The 20,890-nt window shown below is 40.8% G+C and overlaps 1 protein-coding gene and 1 non-coding gene across 2 annotated transcripts in view; both read left to right on the forward strand.

Annotated features, from left to right (window-relative positions):
* Positions 1-5,273: 5,273 nt before the first annotated feature.
* Positions 5,274-20,890, forward strand: part of PTCHD4 (patched domain containing 4) — a 208,144-nt gene continuing 192,527 nt past the window's right edge. Inside the window, exon 1 of the mRNA XM_057699472.1 lies at positions 5,274-5,699. Within this exon, the coding sequence (XP_057555455.1) occupies positions 5,274-5,699 (426 nt within the window). The remainder of the gene's footprint in view (positions 5,700-20,890) is intronic.
* LOC130832179 (U6 spliceosomal RNA) lies at positions 14,989-15,095 on the forward strand. The gene has a single exon (XR_009048251.1). It is a non-coding gene; the product is annotated as a U6 spliceosomal RNA (small nuclear RNA).

Raw genomic sequence — 20,890 nt, forward strand, 5'->3', positions numbered from 1 at the left:
TGGGGTAAACAGGGCAACAGCATCCAGGAAAGAGATGAGGGAGTTGGCACCATGATCATCATACCCATCTCCTCTCTAGAAACACAGCTAACCTGCATCATTCAGCTTTTCTTGCGACTAAGTTCTAATCAGAAGCAAATAAGAGGAAGCGATTTATGCCACTTTCTAGACTGAACCATAAACCTTCCAGATGTGCTCCTCCAGGCTCTCTCCCCCTTTCGGCTGCCTGGCTAGCAAATGGCCTTAGGAATGACCTTGGAAGCCACGAGTTGAAGGCGGAGGAGTGACCCATCACTCATGTTTCCATGGGTAGAACAGTGTTCTACCTGTTCCTGCTCAGCAGGAATATCCAAAATAGACTGTTAACCTTGAATAAGATATAAACTTTTACTGTTTTACACTGCTGAGATTTAGAGGTTTATTTGCTACAATTGCTAGTATTATAGCATTAATTAATACAGCAGGGTTACAGAGTTTTGGTGAATAGTGATAGTGAACAAGTAGGTTAATATAATCCAAATTTATAAATAAGGAAAACTGATGCTCAGAGAGTTAGGTGTTTTGCCCAAAACAGCCACAAGGTAACGTGTAGAGCTGACCTAGAACTCAACTGTTCTGTGTCCAAGTTCACCTCCTTCTTGTATCCTGTCTTACAGAAACACAAGTGGATAAAATCCAACTTGGTTCCACGTCTTGAAAACTGATCTTGACCAAGATATATCAGAAAAGACAAATCCTGTATGAACTTAATAGTACAGATTATTGTGTTGTTACTGACTGGTCCTTAAGTGCACTGCTTTTACCTTTATATTAAGCTTTATTTTACATCGGATTCACTAGACTTGTCACATGATTGGTATCCACTGATACTTTAGTGCAAATTACCCTTAGGTTCATCTAGAATATTGCTAACATTTCCTCTATTTTTAGCATACAACTTATTTTCCTAATATGATATTTGGCATCAGCTTTTAACAGTATCAAAATTAAGAAACCATGCTTTTCTTCTTTCCCGTAAACATTTTTTCTAATTAAAAGTTAATATGTTTTCATCATAGCAAAGTGATTTAAAAATTTCTCACTGTTGAAGTTGGAGGTTACAGGTAAGCAAAGAGAAGAGGCTACAATTATCCATCTGGCAATAGATTATAGTTGGAGACATAAGTATAAACATATTTAGCTTAATATAGTTACAGAGCATTACATAAAGAACCATATATAGATACACATATACAGGGATTAGTATAGACACAGGTATTTCCTTTCTCTGTCAGCTGAGAGGGCTGAGAAGCAACAACATCCCAAGAGCAACAGCACATGTAGCACCCAGATCTTTGTTTCTACTTTGTTTCTATTACCATTCTACAATAAAACAAAGCTTGGCTTCTTGGAGGAATGGATGCTTCTAGGACTGGGGCAGGAAAGATACAACTTGAGCCTGGACTATCTTACAGTGCCGGAAAATAAGGAATACTTTTTTTAAAGGTATCCCACAGAAATGGGATATGTCAAAGGAGCTCCACATGACCAAAAGTGGAACAATTTGAGTAATAAAATAAAGTATCAAATTATAACCCCAAATAAAGAAATATGGAGAAATATCCACGAGTCTGTACTGAAACAAAATATTGAATAAATGAATAGAATAGAATAGACAAATATCCCATGTAGAAACATTCCAAATAACCTATGGAGACTCCAGTCTCAAGGAGGAAGGAGGTGGACCATAACTCCCACTCCTTAAGTGGAGGCTGTACATAGTGACTTGCTTCCAAAGAAGACAGGGTGGAAGAGTAAGTTTACAGTGGAAAAACCTAACAAACACTACTTCAGCTAGGGTATTCAAGATTCACATTAGTAGTGACAAGTCACATTGATAGAATGTACCCTTCATAAGCTGTAATGAAAGTGGCACTTTTACCTGTGTGTTCCTCCTCCCCAAAACTCCTTACCCCAGTCTAATCATGAGAAAAACATCAGACAATTCCCAGCTGAGGGACATTTTACAAAGTAACTGACCAGTATTTCTCAAATCTGTCAAGGTCATCAAAAACAAGGACAATCTGAGAACTGTCACAGCCAAGACAATCCTAAGGAGACAGGATGACTAAATGCAATGTGGTGCCCTGAATGGGATCCTGGAACAAAAAAGGGTGTCAGTAAAGACTAAGGAAATATGAATAAAGTACGGACTTCAGTTAATAATAATGTATTAATATTGGTTCATGAATTGTCAGGAAAGTACCATACTAATGTGAGACATTGATAATAGAGAACTGGGTATGAGGTATAAGGGCACTCTCTGTACTATCTTCACAACTTTTCCAAAACCTAAAGCTGTTCTAAAATTTAGAAGTTATTTTTTTTCAAAAAATCACCCGTAATCCTATCCTCTTGCAATAAACAACAGACATTTTAATGCAGACTTAATCTTTTTTTTCCTATGAGTCTATTTTTCAAAGTGGTTTCATACTGTACATACTTTTTCACTTAACATGTAGTGAATGTATTTTCATGTCATTATAATCTTACAACATGATTTGTATTTATATCAAAGTAATTCCTCCTAGGGATATATCAGAATTTAGTCAGTTATCTGTTGGTATGTTTATTCTTCTCTAATCCTATTGAATTTATTGGGGAAGGAGAAGTGGGGAATGGAGAGAGTAAGAAGAGAGGAAACAATTCTGACATATTGTTCATTGTGAGCGAGAGAAGGATGGGCCTGACCCAAAGCTGCCAGGGAAAATGCACTGGACCCTGTAACAAGAGACCAAGACCAGACACTGGTGTCAGCTCTGCAAATGACTCTGAGTGTAGCCTTGAAGTCACTTAATCGCTACAGTTCTTTATCTACAAAATGTCTTTATCTATAAGATGGACTAGATAACTTACTCAACACCATCCATTCCTAAAATCTATTCTTCCATATTTTGCTACAAGACTATTTCTTAGAAATTTTCATGTAGGTGATATGGTCAAATATACTTAATATAATGAAGAGGGTGTAGAAAATGGATGACAGATACATTTCCTCTTCGTTGGATAGCCAAAAACAGTTTCCCATCACGTGGCACTAATGGAATACATTATATGAAGTGAATGTTGGATGCAAGGAGTGTCTGGTGAAGGAGACAGAACTAGTCCATGAAGGTTGCAAGAAGACTGAGTTCAGCTGAACTTGAGGAAACTCTGTCTAACAATAGAATGGTTCCTAGAAAAATTAGTGAGTTTTTGGATGTGAGAATTTTGCAGCCTGGGCTGGACAGAGAACCATCAGGGATATTACAGAAGGTATTTCTGCCCTGGGTAGGAATTCATGCTGAGTGGTCACCAAGAACACTTTGCATTTTAAAAGACTAAGATATTTCTTCAGTCTTATGAACACCACCACTTTTAGCACTGACCCTGTTTCTGAGCTCTCTGCTGTCTCATTGGTCTCTTAACTGAAGAACTGATCCATTAGCAAAAGTAAAGTCATCAATTAAGCGGATAAGTCCTTTGGCTTGCTTGTATGCATTGATGCGTACAGCTCTAAGCATCTAATGAAGGACGGGTACTTTCACTGTGATTAAGAGAGTGTGAGCGGAATCATCTCTTGAAACTCAATCTTCTCTATTAGGTCAATGCAAAAAATCCCAGAAACTTTGGAAAGCAGATCTCCAGTTCACAATCAAACTTTAGAATTTGTCCCCCAAATTCCTTCATATTCTTTACAGAATATGAATTTGTGAAAGCCCCAATAGGTAGAAAATAACATACACACACTTATTAATATTAAAGTTTCTGAAATTGATCTGATTTACAGGTAAGGGTTCTTCACTTTCACACTGGTGGGTATTGAGGAAGGAACTGCACCTGGTGGGAGTTTTCTTTCCCATATGGTAAAGGTGGCTCTGTTTTATACATTGACTGCAATGTGTTTTCCCCTACATAGCTCGCCTTCTTTATTCAGACAGAGACTATCAATGGGGGTCCCAAAAAGCCTGTTTCTGAAATTCCACTCTTAGTAGAAAATTAGATAGATTCTCAGTCCTCAGGGATGAGGGGTGGAAGGGAAAATGGGGGAAGGAGACTGAAACCAGCTTCAAGAACTTTTGGTCCTAAACTTCAAAAGTACAGAAAGTGAATATAACATTTTATGAGAAACCACATATGGCCTGTGGATCTTCACTTCCAACACACACACACACACACACACACACACACACACACACACACACACACACACACACACACACGCCCGAAGCCACAGGCGACTGCTACTGGCAAATGCCTCCTCTCCAATCACCAGAGCAAGGAAGGATCCCTAGAGCCCCAACGCACCGCCAGTAGATGGGGTCTCTGGCAGCCTGGGCTGCAGCCGCCCAGTCTAGGGAATGACAGCGTGGAAGGCGACGCAAGGAAACCCCTCGCATGCTTTGTGGTATGTTAAAAATGCAACAGCATCCTCTGCTCCTTTTCTTGGGCGGACAAGCCGAATTCGAGAGCACAGCGAAACTGGAGGGGCGACAAGGCGGCCTCGTCCGGAAGCCCTGGAGTCCCCCCCCCCTCCACGCCCCCCACTCCCCCTTCTTAGGCTCTAATCGCCACCGCTCCAATGGGCCAGCGGCGCCTTCACCATCTCCTCTTCCATTCACTCCAGCGGGGACAGAAGAGGGAAAACAAAACTCTAAAAATAACTGTCAGCCTCTTAAAAAAGGAAAGAAAGCTTAGCTGCCGCCCCCCCTCCACCCCCTGCTCCCGCCCTTCTCTTCCTCCTCACCCCCCCCGCTCCTCCTCCCCCCCGCCGTGGGGCACATGTCTGCTTCTTACAACACCGAGCCACATGGTTCCAGTTAGGCGCCGAACCCCACCAGGACGGAGAGGAAAACCACCTCTGTGGGACGCTCCGCACGGAACCGCCTCCAGCGAGGGAGGCCGGGGGACTGCAGCACCGAGATGAAGGGCTAGACCGCGGGATCGCTGCTCATGCGGTGAGAGGGGGCGCGGGGAGGCCGAGGAGGGGTGGGCCCGGGGGCCCCCGCAGCGCCGGCCGCCCGCCGTCCGCCCCCGCGCGCGCGCGGTCGGTGTCTGCCCGCCTTGCTGCAACTTGCTGCAGTGTTTGAAAGAGTAGTAGGAGCGCATGGAGGTGGGGCCGGGGAAAGACCCGGCGGAGTGGGGGGGGGGGGGGGGGCGGTGAGCGCGGAGGGGGCGGGGAGGGGGCTGGGGGCCGACCCGGAGGGGGTGGGACGGGGGGGAGAGCGGGGTAGCCCGGCGCTTACACATGTCACATGTGCTTTTTAAGACGGCCGGGAGCGCCTGCAAGCTGGATTTGGTGGAGGATGCTGCGGCAGGTGCTTCGCAGAGGGCTCCAGTCGTTCTGCCACAGGCTGGGCTTGTGCGTGAGCCGGCACCCGGTCTTTTTCCTCACCGTGCCCGCAGTCCTGACCATCACCTTCGGCCTCAGCGCGCTCAACCGCTTCCAGCCCGAGGGCGACCTGGAGCGCCTGGTCGCTCCCAGCCACAGCCTGGCCAAGATCGAGCGCAGCCTGGCCAGCAGCCTTTTCCCCCTGGACCAGTCCAAAAGCCAGCTCTATTCGGACTTACACACCCCCGGGAGGTATGGCAGGGTGATCCTCCTCTCCCCACCCGGGGACAATATTTTGCTCCAGGCTGAGGGGATCCTGCAGACCCACCGAGCCGTGCTGGAAATGAAGGTGAACCACAAGGGCTATAATTATACTTTTTCCCATCTGTGTGTGTTGAGAAATCAGGATAAGAAATGCGTGCTGGATGATATTATTTCAGTGCTAGAGGATCTCAGGCAGGCTGCCGTCTCCAATAAGACAACAGCCAGGGTGCAAGTGAGGTATCCCAACACTAAATTAAAGGTATGCTCCTCCTGCATGCTTCTGCCAATTAAAGAGGCAGCACTTCATTTCTTGCCCTAAACAAGCAAAGAAAATGCAGAGGTCTCATCCTTAAGACTCAGAAGCTGATGCTTCTTTCATTTTGGGTGGGGGGCAGGGAACGATGGGCAACTGAGTGAAGAAAACAGGCAATGAATGGCATAACTAGATATTAAGAAATTCAAAGCCAAACAAAACAAATGCCAAAAATGAAAAAAAAAAAAAAAAAAAAACGGACAAAAAAAGTTGTTTCTGAGACCCTGCAATTACATCTTTGTTCAGGGTTAATAAATCAGTGAATGGAAGGGGGAGGGGGAATCCTGAGCAATTTGGGGATTTCTTTTCATTATGCGGCTCCATGTATTTCTTATTACTGATTACACATCCACCTAGTGTCATATCCACCTATTCACATCTTCAGCCTGGCTTGATTTTGACATGTAGGGAGTTTGTGCTTTGCTGCCCTGAGAGTGTGTGTCTGAAAGCAGGGGGCTTGAATGGGGTAAGGATTCCAGGAATTATGTGTATGTGTGTTTGCACAGCAGAAGCAGAAAATGTCTAGGTGTGAAAATGGAGATGTGTGGCTAACTGATGTACTAGTTAACTGAGTCCTGTTATCTTCCTTTCCCCCCACCCCACGCACAAAATCCAAACCAGAACAAGATTGTTGTAACGGCCCAATAGCAAAAGAAAAAAATCCACGGTCATTAAAAATTCCCATGATGATAATTTCAGCATTAAATAGATGGTACTGTTTAAACTCTCAATTCAGATTTTGTTGCTCAGATGAGATTTCTAAACTCATTCCACACTGTCAGGACTGAGCTGCTGCAGGAAATGAGGCATGCAGTCTCCAGGTGACTGAAGTTTCAGGGACAAATGTGACTTCCAAAGGAGTCACTGCACCATTTGTATGCTCAACCCTGTGCATGCTAAGAGGCTGCACAGCCAAGAATTTCCAAGACAGGTGTTTCCCGAGAAGAAGGGGTTTTCTTTCTTCTAATGTGTGCGAGGATGTGTGTGTGCTTCTGGTAAGATCATGGAGTAGGAGGGACGCCAGTTTCAATGAGTGGGTAGCCAAATATAGGAAATCACTGATATTTCTATTTATTTATCTGATACAGTCAGCGTCTGTACACAATTTAAAAAATAGCTCTCTCAGGATTTTTGAGATAAAAAGGCTCTTTTTCCTGAATTGAAGGAGGATTTAATGGACTTAGAAACAGGATTCCTCAGAAAACCCCATAAACGGCTTCCTTTTAACATGCTGCCCTTGTTTAAATGCATCCAGAGGTTGACAGGGTTTCAGCCCCTTGTTCAGAGGAGCAATCCTTTGGGGTTTAGTGAAACTAGGCAGATGATTCATCAGCTTGGAAAGCTAGGTAAGGGCTTGCCTGCCTCACACTTATTGAGGGAGCATGATGGATATATGTGGTTGGGTTGCATGCTTTCCATTTCCTGAATCTTTTGCCATCAACATTATTGCTTGCTCAAGAAAAGGATGCAGTGAAGAGGTGATCTTCTTCACCTATAGTCTTTTAACTGAGTTCTTTCCTATGCCAAACATCTGGTGTAAAGAAAGATTTTGAAACTGTGACATATTTAAACTTTAGTTTATTTTCCCTATTGAAGCAAGTTTGTGGTTTATTAATATGCAGTCTTATTTGAGTCCCTTATTTCCTTTAGTCAGCAGGACTCTCCACATGTTAAGGGCTTTGTCCAATCAGCCACTGTGGGCATTTTGTTTATCCAGCAATATCATTATGACATTTACAATACAAACCCCTGAGGTTTCTAATTTACTCCTTTAATAACGATTGGTTGTGCTCCTATGATTTTCTGCGTGCTCTTCTAGACATATGAGACAGAGTCGGGAGCAAGAAAAGCAAGGTTCTTACCCTCATGGGGCTTAATCATAGATGTCAGGGTCCTCACTCTGAGTTACCTGTAAGCAGGGACTCTGCAATCTTTGGGTCCACCAGGCTAGGCCTATAATAAGTGCGCCATCTAAACTTTCTGGCTGATTAGTTGGTTGATCTACATCTTGATAGGAGTCAGTGGATAATTATAAAAGAGTGGAGTAATTGATTACCAAGGGCCATGTAGTACTAGTGGAATTATTCTACTAACCATAAAAAGAACAGGAGAATTATACACTGGCTCTCTAATCTATAAAGCCCTTCTTCTACTACATTCTAATATCAACATCTCCTCAAATGCATTGGCTTGACTCTCTTTGCATGGTGTCAGTGGGGTCCTTAAGCTGTTTAGAGGTATGTGAATTATTTGAAACTCTTCTGAGAGCAATGGGCCCTCTCAAGCACCCAGATGTGATATCACACATGCTAATGTAATATATATATAATTGGTGGAATTCCAGAGATACCTAGAATCCTATCAAAGAGTCTCCAGGGACATTCAGGTAAAGAACTCGCTGACACAGAGCAAAATGAGATGGCCTTTTGTTTTGATTATATGTGACCTGAAACTGATTTTAATACATGTGTGACAGTGATGCTCAAAGAGTGTCCCTAGGATGCTGACCCACAATAAAGTTTGAGAACTTCTGCTGTATGAGATTTGAGAGAAAATTTTATATATACACTTTTTGGCCCTCTAATTAATTTTGCTGTCTTTTGTCATACTTAGGTCACCAATCTTCCCAACTCTGGCCACTGTGAAGAATTTTAGTGCTGGATAATGCTGTTGGTGGGCAGAGAATCAATAGTTGAGGAAAAATGCAAAATAAATAGCAGGGGCTGGATGGTATGAGTAGGAACTGGCAATCTCTTGACATAAAAGAAGCAGTAGGTCAGAGCCTGGAGATAGTCTGAAGATGTATAAACACTGATTGACAGAAAGGAGCGGTCAGGCGTCTTAGTTATGACAATCGGAAGGGCATCTTCCAAATATTATTAAGACACCCAAGTAGTTCAGCGCACAGAAGGGTTTAGAACTTCTGATAAACATGATTATCTTGACAAGGTGATCCAGACAAGCAGGGACACAGAAGGTTGCTGGTGTGGAATTCCAGAGAGAGGCTCAGATAAAGCTGATACGGAAAAAGGAGCAGTCAGCTTAGAATACTGCAGAAGAAATATGACATATACACATTTTCAAAAGCTGTGTAGAAAAGATGCCAGAACCTGAAATGCCTACACGTATATGCTATGAACTCTACAACTGTGCCTGTCATTGTAATCTGCATGTTATTATATTGTGGATTAGGCACAAAGGTCAAGTCTCACATTCCTTCTGTACCCTTCACATCCCCTCATCCCAACATTGTCCAGTTCTGTGCAGACAGCGTTTACATCAGTGATTAGTTTCGATTAATTTGTTCATTTATACTGTAACATCACAAAGTTATCACTTTTCAAACCTGTATGACATGCTTTTACTTTAAAGGTATTCTCTACATTCTCCAGATTTCTGTAAAGTGTTTGACCCTAGTAATTCGGGGGCCATTTTTTCCACTTATTTAAACATGCATCTTGTATAAGTCAATGCAATGCAACCAGACTGAATTTTGAAATTAAATGCATAACATATTGTTAGAACAAGTATCTTGATTAAAATGAGACAGGCACTCAAAATCCTGAAGCAAGAACTGCTCTGGACTCCAAGAAATATTGTCATTATAATTCAAGGGGCTCAGGTGGTTACAGGTAATATTTCCCTGCTTCTTAGGTAGGCCACGAGGACCTCACTCTTCCATCTGGCTAGTTCCAAGAAAGTAACAATTTCCATATGTCCCTAGTTCTTTATTTTTGCCACTGAAAAAGGCCAAGGAAAGAAGAAGCAGAGAAATGTGGTCCATGGCAAATGGTGAGAAAGAAATGAAGCATATTTGCTTCCCCTGCAGCCAGTCCTTCCCATTAAATTCCATTAATATACACCTCTAAACAGATGTTTAAGTGAAGTGTATGTTTTCCAATGTGCCCCATCTAAGAAGAGGAACAAAGATAGATTTTTCCTGCTTCTTTAAAAGAGTGTTTCTTTGGGCACATTTTGAGTACATCTTCCTAATTTGAAAGCTGTTGCCATTAATTATTTAGTTCCAATCTCAGTGGAAGGGCAACTTAAGCCAACATGGAAAGTAAAGACATGCATTACTTTTAAAGATTTCCAAGAAAAATTATTCCATAGACTTCTTTCCCTAATTCACTCTAAAACCTCAAAAGACAGCTGTCAGGATCTTCTCTTATATTTAGATTTGTTTACATTCCTAATTCTCTCAATAAGGGGAAAAAATTGCTGCCTTATTGAATGCTCAGTCTGTGTCCTAACCAGTGTGGTGTTTTATACACAGCATGTCATTTTTACAAGCTTATGAATCAGGAAGAATATTTTTACTCCCATTTTATAAGTTGGAAACCTAAACCTAAAGACGAGGAAGTCAAGTGACTTCTAAGATGTCCCCATGGTAGCACATGTTGGAGTTGGAATTTAAATCCAGGTCTGCCTGGCCCTAAAGTTTATATTCTTAACCATGATACTATGTTGGGTCCTCGCACATCCTGCACCATTCTCTGTGACAACAGCCCTTTGTATTAAGGAAGAACTAGGGCTGGAACCCCCAAGATACCGCAAATCCACGCTGAAACCACTGCTGCTTTTTCATGTCAGTCCCCTTGCTCACTCGAGAGACCAGCCCAGATGAAGGTGCAGTGAAGCTTTACTTCCCTTATTCACCCACAAAGGAGTAAAGCTTCCAGTTTGGGCAAACTCCTATCATCTGTCATGGAACTTGCCACGAAGAGTTTAACAAATTCCTCACTGGCACATGATTTCACCTTTAATATTATTTCGTATTAACTCAGAACAAAGTAAGGTGAGATTCCAGGATCAACTGAGAGTGGGAAGCCTGTCAGGCGACCCATGGTTCTGAGTCAGGGGCTTATGTGCTAGACAGGCTTGAGTACTTTCCTCTTAAATTGGCGTCAGGAAAAAAGAATGGATGAGATAGCATGGGATAATGCAATGCAGACCAAATTGAGAAATATTCAGGGGACCTGAATTCTGACCCCAGTTCTGTAAAGACCAGTTGTGTGACATTGGACAAGTCCCATTACCAGTCTGGGCTTCAAGCTCTAGGATTCTTCTGTGACATTCCACCATGCCGTAGATAAATATCCTTGCAGTGGATTTGGGGATATGTTCCAGAATATTTCTCCTCTGGTGTAAAGCAGATTGCTCGATTGGATTTGAACTATGATGTTGAACATTAATCGTAGTTTCCTGACTAAATTATTGTGCATATATTTCCAAGCCACTATATCAGGATCACTTCATTCATTAAACTTTTCTGAGCACCCAGATGGGCAAAAGACGTGCTTAGTATTGGGACCTAGATTCTGCACCTTGGCTTCAACAAAGACCTACTTTAAACTAAATTAATTTCATAAGTATTTATTTATGCTTCTTTCCATAGTTTTGGAATTCAAGGATAAAGGTAGAGTTAAGAAAAAAGAGAGAGAGAGAAATGGTTCTCTGTTCTTCTCATTTTCTTACCCTCAGCTGAGCTGATAGTGGTTTCTTCAATGGTTCGGGACCACCGAGGGCTTGGGGGTGGGGTGGGGAGAAGTCAAAGAGACACATACAGCATGAGGGAAGTGTAGGAGGGCCCCTCCTACACCCCCCAAACAGACAAACAGATACTCCTTTGTTCCTCCTGCCACTTTAAGCAATACTTAACTCTATTAGCTTTTTTCTTAATCTTTTCTACTTTGAACATTATTGTAACTGAAACAAGCTGTGACATCATGCTTTTCAAAATATATTGTGTTAGGAGAAGATTTTGCATTTTAATGCATTAGCCCTCACACCACGATTGGACCACGTTGCTTTTAATTCAGAGTTGATCAGCATATGCTCAAACCTATTCCAGATACATCCAGACATTGCTTCACATGCTCAATATCAACATTTTTAAAGAAGAAATCTGGAAATTCCAAGATTCGAGATTTGCATAAGACAGCTCTAGATTGGACAGCAGGTCTATTTCTTTCCTAACCTACTCTAGCAAATAGGATGAGCCCCCATCACACGGTGGAATCATGGCAGTGACTCCTGTCTCTGGATTGTTCCTGGAAGGGTGCTGTGGGTCTGGGGGACCATCATCACAGCCCTGGCACCCAGAAATATTTTGGCATTGCTTCTGACTTAAAAGAGTGCCAAGCTGCATTGTAAGCTACAAAATTGATTTCTTTTTGTTTTCTAAGACCTTGCTGCTCAAAGTGTTGGACCAGCAGTATTTGCATCTCTGGGAGCTTGTTGGAAATGGAAACTCCCCAGGTCTCACCGCAGACCTCCTGACCAGAACCTGCATTTTAACAAGCTCCCCAGGTGATTCATGGGCACCTGAGAAGCTCAGGTCTAAGAGCCAGGTTGACATCAGTATTCCTTATTCACAGCTTGAGTTTGAAGTAACGTGTCAATTCAGACCAAAAACACCATAAGAAAACTGAGTCATTGAGCTCGTACCCATCTCGTGTGATAGAGACATTAGAGAAACACCTGGAGAATTATCAAGCAGCTATTCCACACTGAGAAACCCTCATCCCTGTCATCTGTAGTCGGGCCTGTCACCTGGTTGAGCTTCAAGCTGATTACTGTCGTTCAATATTTTCCAAAAATGTTGAAATTAAATCCAAGCATCTCTTTAAGAAAAAAAATCAGCGATGTTTTTCTCAAGCCCCTTTGCAGTTATTTTACAATAGTAGCAGCATTAAGCCCTCGTTAGCCTAATCATGTTAATATTATATGAGAACACAAGGTATAGGAACTATGCATAGGCACAAGGGTATTTGGGGAAAATGAAACATAAAATTAGAGTGGAGTATGTTTTTAAAGTGTCTTTGCAATCTGTGCCTTTCTCAGACAGGATTATTATGGCAGAGCCATTCATTGAAATCAAGGCTCATTCTCTGTAATTCAGGGGAATTCAGGGCCTCTGAAAGGTATCTGATGAGCAGCACTTACAATGAATGCGTCTGTTTAGCTACAAGATTTGTGTTGGAACAGACGATGCTTTCCCTTCAGAGCTCCCCTCCCTACAAGGGGAGGCTTCATCTGGGCCACTCTTACTTCCCTCTGCTGTCTCAAAGGCTGAAGCCAGAGGATGGCTCAGGGTCTGGAAAACAGAAACATGTTTAAAGAGTTCTTATAGCTTCAGGAGGGTTTGAAAGCAACTCCAGGTATTCAGTGTAGATGGAGGCTTGCCTGGACATTTAGGGCTCAGCCTCAGAGTTTTTCTGCCCTTTGGACATTCAGATCTGTTCTCTTACCTCACCAGGTCTCTTAATTACATGAAGGGAAAGAGTGTTCAATTCTGATTGCCACTGTGGGTCATACTAATGCAGGTAAGGTGTACAGTAGACTCAAAAGTCATTCATATACACTAACTAGCATAACGTATTGTAAGTGCCTGCTCTGTGCCAGGCCCTGTGTTGGGCTCTGGAGATTGAGAGAGGAACAAAACGGATGTGGTGCGTGGCCCTCCAGGAGCTTGAGTCTAATAAAAAAGACAAAAATCAAATAAATGTATTACTACAGATTATCACAGAGGAAAATTGCCTGGTGCTGTGAGAGTAGGATACCAAGTCTTGGGCTCTTAGAAATGACTTCCTTGAGGAAGTCACTGTGTGCTGAGATCTGAGTTAGGTGATGGAGTCACATGGTAGAAGCCAGCATCTGAAGGGGAGCACTTGGTACCTTAGTTACACTGAACGAAGCCACCGTGGATGGAAGTAAAATGCTGTAATGGTGAAGTCTCTAAGGGCTGTGTTAAGAATTTCTTGAGAGTTGGTGTAACACAATTTAGATCAGGATCTACGGAGCTAGATGGTCCAGCTTTACATCTTACTCTGTTCCACTAGCTCTATGACTTTGTACAAATGTTTTGATTTCTTTGTAGCTCAGTTCCCTCATCATAGTCCTGACTTCCTATCATTAAGTGGGTTAAATGAGTTTATGATACTTAAATCAGGGCCTCTCAGATTCTAGTTGTCACCTGGGGATCTTGATAAAAATGCAGATTCTGATTTAGTAGGTCTGGGATGGAGTGAGATTCTGCATTTCTAGCACGCTCCCAGGCAATGCTGATGCCTCTGGTTCTTGAACCACACTCTGAGTAGGAAGGGTATAAACTTAGAACAGTGCCTGGTTCTTTGTAAATTCTTAATAAATACTGGCATTTTAACTCTTTGGGCACTGATATTCTGCCCTTATCCAAAAATTACTTGATTTTTCTTGTGAACTCTTGATTAGATGAAAAGCTCTTTTCGTTTCAACACTGAAAGCTGAAATCTTCCTATCCTATGGCAGTCATTGCTATTTCCTTAGTAAGTAGCATGTGAGGGGCATAGATTCCTCTGATTTTTGCATCAAAGAGCTTGAGCTGCCTTCTGGATCCTCATTCTGAATGTGACCTGTCTTTGCTAAGGACGGTAAAGAACATATAAGGAAACTGTGGGACCTTGGTTTCATTGTTCACTGGGTCTGGAAATATCTAAGAGGTTGTAATATATTTTTGTCATTTTCAGTAGAGCTAGCCTTGACCGCTTTCTCCCCTTTGGGCTTTTGTGACATTCTGGTTCTCCTCTTACATCTCTGATGGTTCTCTACTTCCTCACTCCCCTTACTACTCCCATATTTGTAATTATTCCCATGAAACAGTCTTTTTCATGGGAATATTCTCATTCAGGCCAAACATCAGTTTTCTTCCGGTTCTATAACTCTTTGAATGGCATCTCTATTGTGTCATTTACTCCGGCTCAGGGTCTCAGTCACCTATGATTAACTCTTCCTTTTCTACCACCCCTACCCAGCCGAGACATGTAAACAGTAAGAGATAATTCATTCTATGCCAAAGGGGCCCTTAGACCAAGAACATCCCCATCGCATAGGGACTTACTAGAAATGTACATTCTTGAACCTCATTTCATATCTACTGAAACTAGGAGTTGGGTCCCACAAGCCCTCCAGGTGCTTCTGATTCCTGCTGATGTATGAGAACTTCTGTTCTGCAGTAGAGGTGTTCAGTCTTGGCTGAGTGTGCGAATCATGAGGGGAGCTTTAAAAATACGAATGTGTGGTGCTCGCTTCGGCAGCACATATACTAAAATTGGAATGATACAGAGAAGATTAGCATGGCCCCTGCGCAAGGATGACACGCAAATTCGTGAAGCGTTCCATGTTTTTCTGAGACGAAGCGAGAGAGTAGCACAGACATATATATACTACCAACTGTAAAATAGATAGTCAGTGGGAAGTTGTTGTATAACAAAGGGAGTCCAACTCAAGGATGGAAGATGCCTTAGAGGACTGGGGCGGGGAGGGTGGGGGGGACTTGGGGCGGGGAGACAAGGAAGGGAGGGAATATGGGGATATGTGTATAAAAACAGATGATTGAACTTGGTGTACCCCCCAAAAAAATAAAAAATAAAAAAAATAAAAAAAATAAATACTGATGTGTGGATCTCATCTCCAGAGATTCTGACTTAGGAGGTGGCACGGACACTGAAATTTTTAAAATCTCCTCTGCTGATTATAATGGATTACCAAAGTTGAAGACCAAGGTCTCCTTTTCAAATTTCTTTTCCTTTTCTTTCTCACTGTCTCTCTTTGGGCTTTCATTATCTCATACTTATTTTATCTAGGCAATAATCTAATCTCTGTCATATAATTTCTCACACTTGGAACTTAGCCTGTATAACAGGGTCATCTACATCTCTTAATGATATTCTCCTCTGACGAAATCCTGCAAGAGTTTCCCGTTGCCTAGAGGAGAAATTATAAACTTCTGACCATAGCCATTGAGAACTTTCCGTGGCCAGGCCTCCAACTTTACTTGAAGTTTCAGGTTGCAGTACATCTTATGCTGCAACCAAATCAAAGCAAAACCACCCTGAGCTTCCCAGTTTTCTTACCTTCATTCATACTGTTCCTTTTGCTTGGAATTTCTTTCACACTGTCAAACTTACATCTCATAAAAGTTGCTTTTTCCATGGAGCTTCTCTAAGTGCTTCCAAAGGTAGAAAGCACTTTTATACACTTTAAAGGCACAGTCTAACTTGTATTATAGACTTTTAGCAAGTCTTTGTTAAAATATAACTGTATGGGCCTAATGAACTAGGAGGGCTAGTAGCCTTCACTACGTACATTGATTTGCCTGTGTGGAACCAGCCAGTATGGAGGAGATCTGTGGGACAAGCCCTTAGGGGAAGTTGCAAGGAAACAGGAAAAAAGCCCTTCCCAGCCAGCCTGCCATTCTAAGGCTGTGCCTAAACCCTAAATACAGATGGCCACAGATAAAGTAATTGAAAGCTTTTTCTGTGAGTGGTCCCGAGACGCACGAGCCACAAGCAAGGTTGCTTTGGGCTTAGGAAACAAAGAGCCACCAGGAGAGAGGGGAGAGAGAGAGAGAGAGAGATTCTTTCCCCACCAGCACACGTGTGACTTCAGCTCAGGAGAGCCTGCAGAGAGGCAGCTCGAGCACCTGGTAGGATTACCAGATTTAGCAAATAAAAATACAGGACACCCAGTTAAATTTGAATTTTGGGTAAACAAAAAAATATTTTTTTAGTGTAGGTATGTTCTAAATACTACATTCTTTGCTTATCTGAAATTCAGATTTAACTGGGTGTCCTATATTTTATCTGGCAACATAGCATGGTGGGAATTCACAGAATCACATCCGAAGACCCAAGCACAGACTTCAGAATGTCAGGGAACCAGCACCAATTCTAACACACAAGAGTGGCCGTCAGCCAGGGGACCAAAGAGGTAGACCAGAAAGGCCAATCTGGGAAATAGTAAAGATATTCTAAAGACTCCCAGAAATGCATGGGTTAAAGTTTTCAGGGGCCAGAATTTCTGTCTTATTCAAGTGAGAGTGCAAGCAAGTGAAATTTAAGTTCCTCTTGATATGGCCTCCTTTGTGTATTCTTGCCTGAGGAAGCCTAAGTTACATTGATCGTTTTAATAATTCTAAGTGTTTATTTGCTAGTGAAATGAAAGACTGCGATGGATAAATATTTTATTTAGAAGATGTCTTTTGCTTTATATTTTATCTATGAGAAGATGAAAATATTTATACATAAATAGAAACGTAATTAAAGACACAAAGTTATAAGATAAGTAAGTCCTGGGGATACAGCATAATGACCGTGGTTAACAGTGCCGCTTTGTGTATTCGAAGATTGCTGAAAGAGGGATGTTAACTAAACTTACCATGGTAATCATTTACAGGATACACACACATCAAGTCATTATGTTGTGCACCTAAAACAAATACAATGTGATATGTCAAGTCTATCTCAATTTTTTAAAATTTAAAAAAGGAAGAAAAAGAGAAACTGTCCACATTATATAGATATGTTCTATATCTATATAATATAGATATAGAAACGATATCTATATCAAAACAGCAGTTTATCATAAATATAATAATTTAGGTCAACATTGTGGTTTCAGAAGAATTTTTTACATTTTTTAAAGAAAGTGTCCATCAGTTACTCAAGCTTGAGAATTGTTAAATTGAAGAGAGGGATATTTATTTAGCTACCCGTGCTAAGTGTAGTAGGACTGAGAGTATCATAAGCAAAAATACTGGAGGTCATGAAATGTAAAGTGAAAGATTTTATTTCCCTTTGTGTGATGGTAAATAGTGAAATTAATTTCTTAAAACAAAGGGAATTGGCTAAAGAAGTGAAGAAGAGCAGAAGTCCTACTTCAGAGAGGAAGGAAGGAAGGAAAGCAGGGAGAAAGGGAGGAAGGAAGAAAATAGATGATGTAGCAGATTAGTGAAAATTCGTAGGATAAGAATATTAGCAAGCCAAAACTAAACCCCTAGACAGGATTGGTTATCCTTTCTGTGTATGAAATGTGACATTAAAATCAAAAATGAACCATGCTCTTAAACATTTGTCCAATAGCACTAATAAGTATATGTGCTGTTTAGAGCTCATCTTTTTTTCTTTCAAGATTATAAAGTCTTTTAAAAATAATCAGATAAGTTTTTATTGGGCTTTTATCCTGTTCTCCTGACATATGTTCCACTCAGAAAAATAGCAGTCTTTAAAAAAGCATCATTTGAACAGAACTGCTAAAATTAGCCTCAAAAATAATTCTAAAGATTGGTAACCAGTCACCCATCACTACATCGAAAGCTTTTCTGGTTTGTAATTTATCTGCAAGGCACCTTTTATTTGTAAAGTGAGAAATCACCATTCCTGTGTATATTTTAATCAGTATTTTTTTGGTAAATATATATAACTATGCATGCATATATGTACACATATTCTTCTTTTTTCTCTTGTTAACATTTCTAGTTTAAAAGAAATGTGAGAAAAGTCTAGCTTGTCATTTCTACCTTCCCAGGATCCAGGTTTTCTTGCATAGTGCAATTTGGGGAATGATCTCTCTAGGGCCAATTCCTGGGTGGGCAAAGCAGAGCCTGAGTAATGGAGCATGAGGTCAGGGTCACCAGTAAGTGCCCCTGGAGACAGACACCCTGCTAAGCTCCCAGGAGGAGTGAGAAGCACAGGGGCTGCACTAGTTTAATGACCCCTTTTTGTAGATCGAGCATATCTCTCTAAGGGAATAGCACACAAAACTGGTACTAGCTGCTTGACTTTTATCATCATTACATTCTTTTCAACCAGTTACCTTGGGGATTATTTTTAAGGAATTGGATCCTTTCTAGGCTTTTAGACATTTTTTGTTAACTAATCACATCTTAGTGTGTCTCTTGCTAAACAATCTTCACTTATATTTTTAGTTAACTCAAAAAGTTGTTTATAAACTAATGTTATCCTACTAGTCTTCTTCCTGATAGAAGAATATTTTGGTAGTTGATAAGTTATTGATGGTGTTAAAGTTATACGTTTTGACAGTGTGGCCCATATAGCCTAAAGCAATAAGTGTTTTTTATCAAGTAGGTCCTAGTTTTTAATGGATTGAGATAGGGGAGCCTCTTATTGATTGAGCCTCTCTTTTAAAATTCTAAAATAATGATGACAGGGGTAGCAAAAAGGAAATGGACAAATCTATGTTTGAATCTAATTTTATCATGTATTAGCTGTATGACCTTAGACATGTTATTTAACGTTTTTGTCCCTCAGTTTTTCTATGTAAAAAAAAAGCATTATTAATATTTTTTATGTTACATTAAATGTATTATTAATATCCACTTTACAGATTTTAAAACTTTCGGGCACTTAGTGGTTTCTTAATAAATTGTAACTATTTTTTTTAAATCTAAATCCAACATCATAACAACACCAAGTGACAAATCACTCACAATCCCACTCACCAGTTCTATAAACAATTCATTTCCCGTCTTTAACTGTAAAGTACACAGTTGCTGTATACAGTGCATGTCTCTTTTGATCCTGTTTATTTTCATTTTTTCATGAGAATTTACATAATTATTATTTTTTTGGTAGCTCAAAAGTCTGGCAAGTGACTGTGACATTTACTTAATTGTTCATTTATTGTTATCTTGAGAGTATATCTAGGACAGTATTTTTGGAGCTGATTTCCACGATCCTTAATAGACAAAAAGAAGAAAGTAAAATATTCTGGCTTGTCAACAGAAGCTGAAGGAAAAGAACATTTTCTTGGGTGATTTAAAATTTAAAATGCACTTATGAAAGCAAGATACAAATATAGGTCAACAAGTTCCAGGGGAGCAGGTGTCCCAAGAAAAACCTTGGATAGAAATTAGAAGGACCTGATTTATTTATAGATCAACTCAAAATGCTGTAAATTGCTTTGTTAAGGACCACATCCAAGGGTAAGCTTCTAAGGGTACCTTGTGGCTTATCCTATTACAAAGTAATTTTTACTGCTTTTCACTTGGTATAGCTCAATGATTCTCAAATGGAACACTTCAGGAACTTTCCAATTATATGATACCTGGGTCCCTTCACCAGACCAACTGAATCAGAATCTCTGGAGAAAGGGCCTGAGAATTGGTATTTTCTTAAGCTCTTTGTAGGATTTCAGTGGATAACCAGATTGAGAAACACTGAGGGGCCTTAGACCAGAAGAAGATCCCCCCATCTTACCCAGCTCCTATGCAGATTCATAGGATGAGAGGATAAGGGAATAATACCACTTCTTTTGAATCTCCGTTTCAAGGCTTAGTCTGAGGTCTCAAAAAAGAGAGCATTTGCCTTGACGTGAGCAATCACAGTACCATTTCCCTGCCAGGTAAGCTGCCTCCAGAGGAGCTCTGTAGGTAAAATAGACAACTTCATTCTCTCCTGTAATTTCCTAAGCTGATATTGATCAGTCAGAAATATGATGTCTTAATCAATTTACTTTGCTCCAAAGATGTCCTGGATTGCCAGTCATTGGGAAAATATATCCCTCGACACTTTAAAAGGCATGCTTTCTTAATACATGACTGCCAGGAGCTTAGTAAGAAAACCTGTAGGCACATGGTAAATATTTATTATTATGGTGATAGAGCCAAAGGTAATAAATCTTGATAGCTCAAAGAAGTATAATACTAGGACTTGAAATAGACTTTCAGTTCTTATTAAGTTGTTATTAGCTCCTTGATTTCCATCAAGATAACCCAAATTCCTTCACATCCTGAGATGGTCAGTGTTTGCTGCTTTGTAACTGATTCATTAATACTAATCACTGTTAGCCCATTCTTTTGATAAGCATGTAGTAGCAAATAAAGAAATATGTGCTGAATGAATGAAGGATCAAGTGAACTAACTATGTGGCTTCTTAATTGTCCCACACTGAGTGTTAAAGGCATCATATTAAAGAATTTCAAAATACTCCCAGTCTTAGCTTAGCCAGAATTTACTTAATCTTCAGCCAAATCCCACACCTTTTATCTTTTCATCTGTGAAAATAATATTATACTTTTCTAGATAAATGAGCTCTGGGGAGGCTAACTACCTCTAGTTTTAGCAAGCTTGAGACTTCTAACTCATTCACAAACGGATCCTGGCATCCCCAGATCAGTGTGG

Source organism: Hippopotamus amphibius, chromosome 11 (assembly GCF_030028045.1).
Source record: "Hippopotamus amphibius kiboko isolate mHipAmp2 chromosome 11, mHipAmp2.hap2, whole genome shotgun sequence".
NCBI lineage: Eukaryota > Metazoa > Chordata > Mammalia > Artiodactyla > Hippopotamidae > Hippopotamus > Hippopotamus amphibius.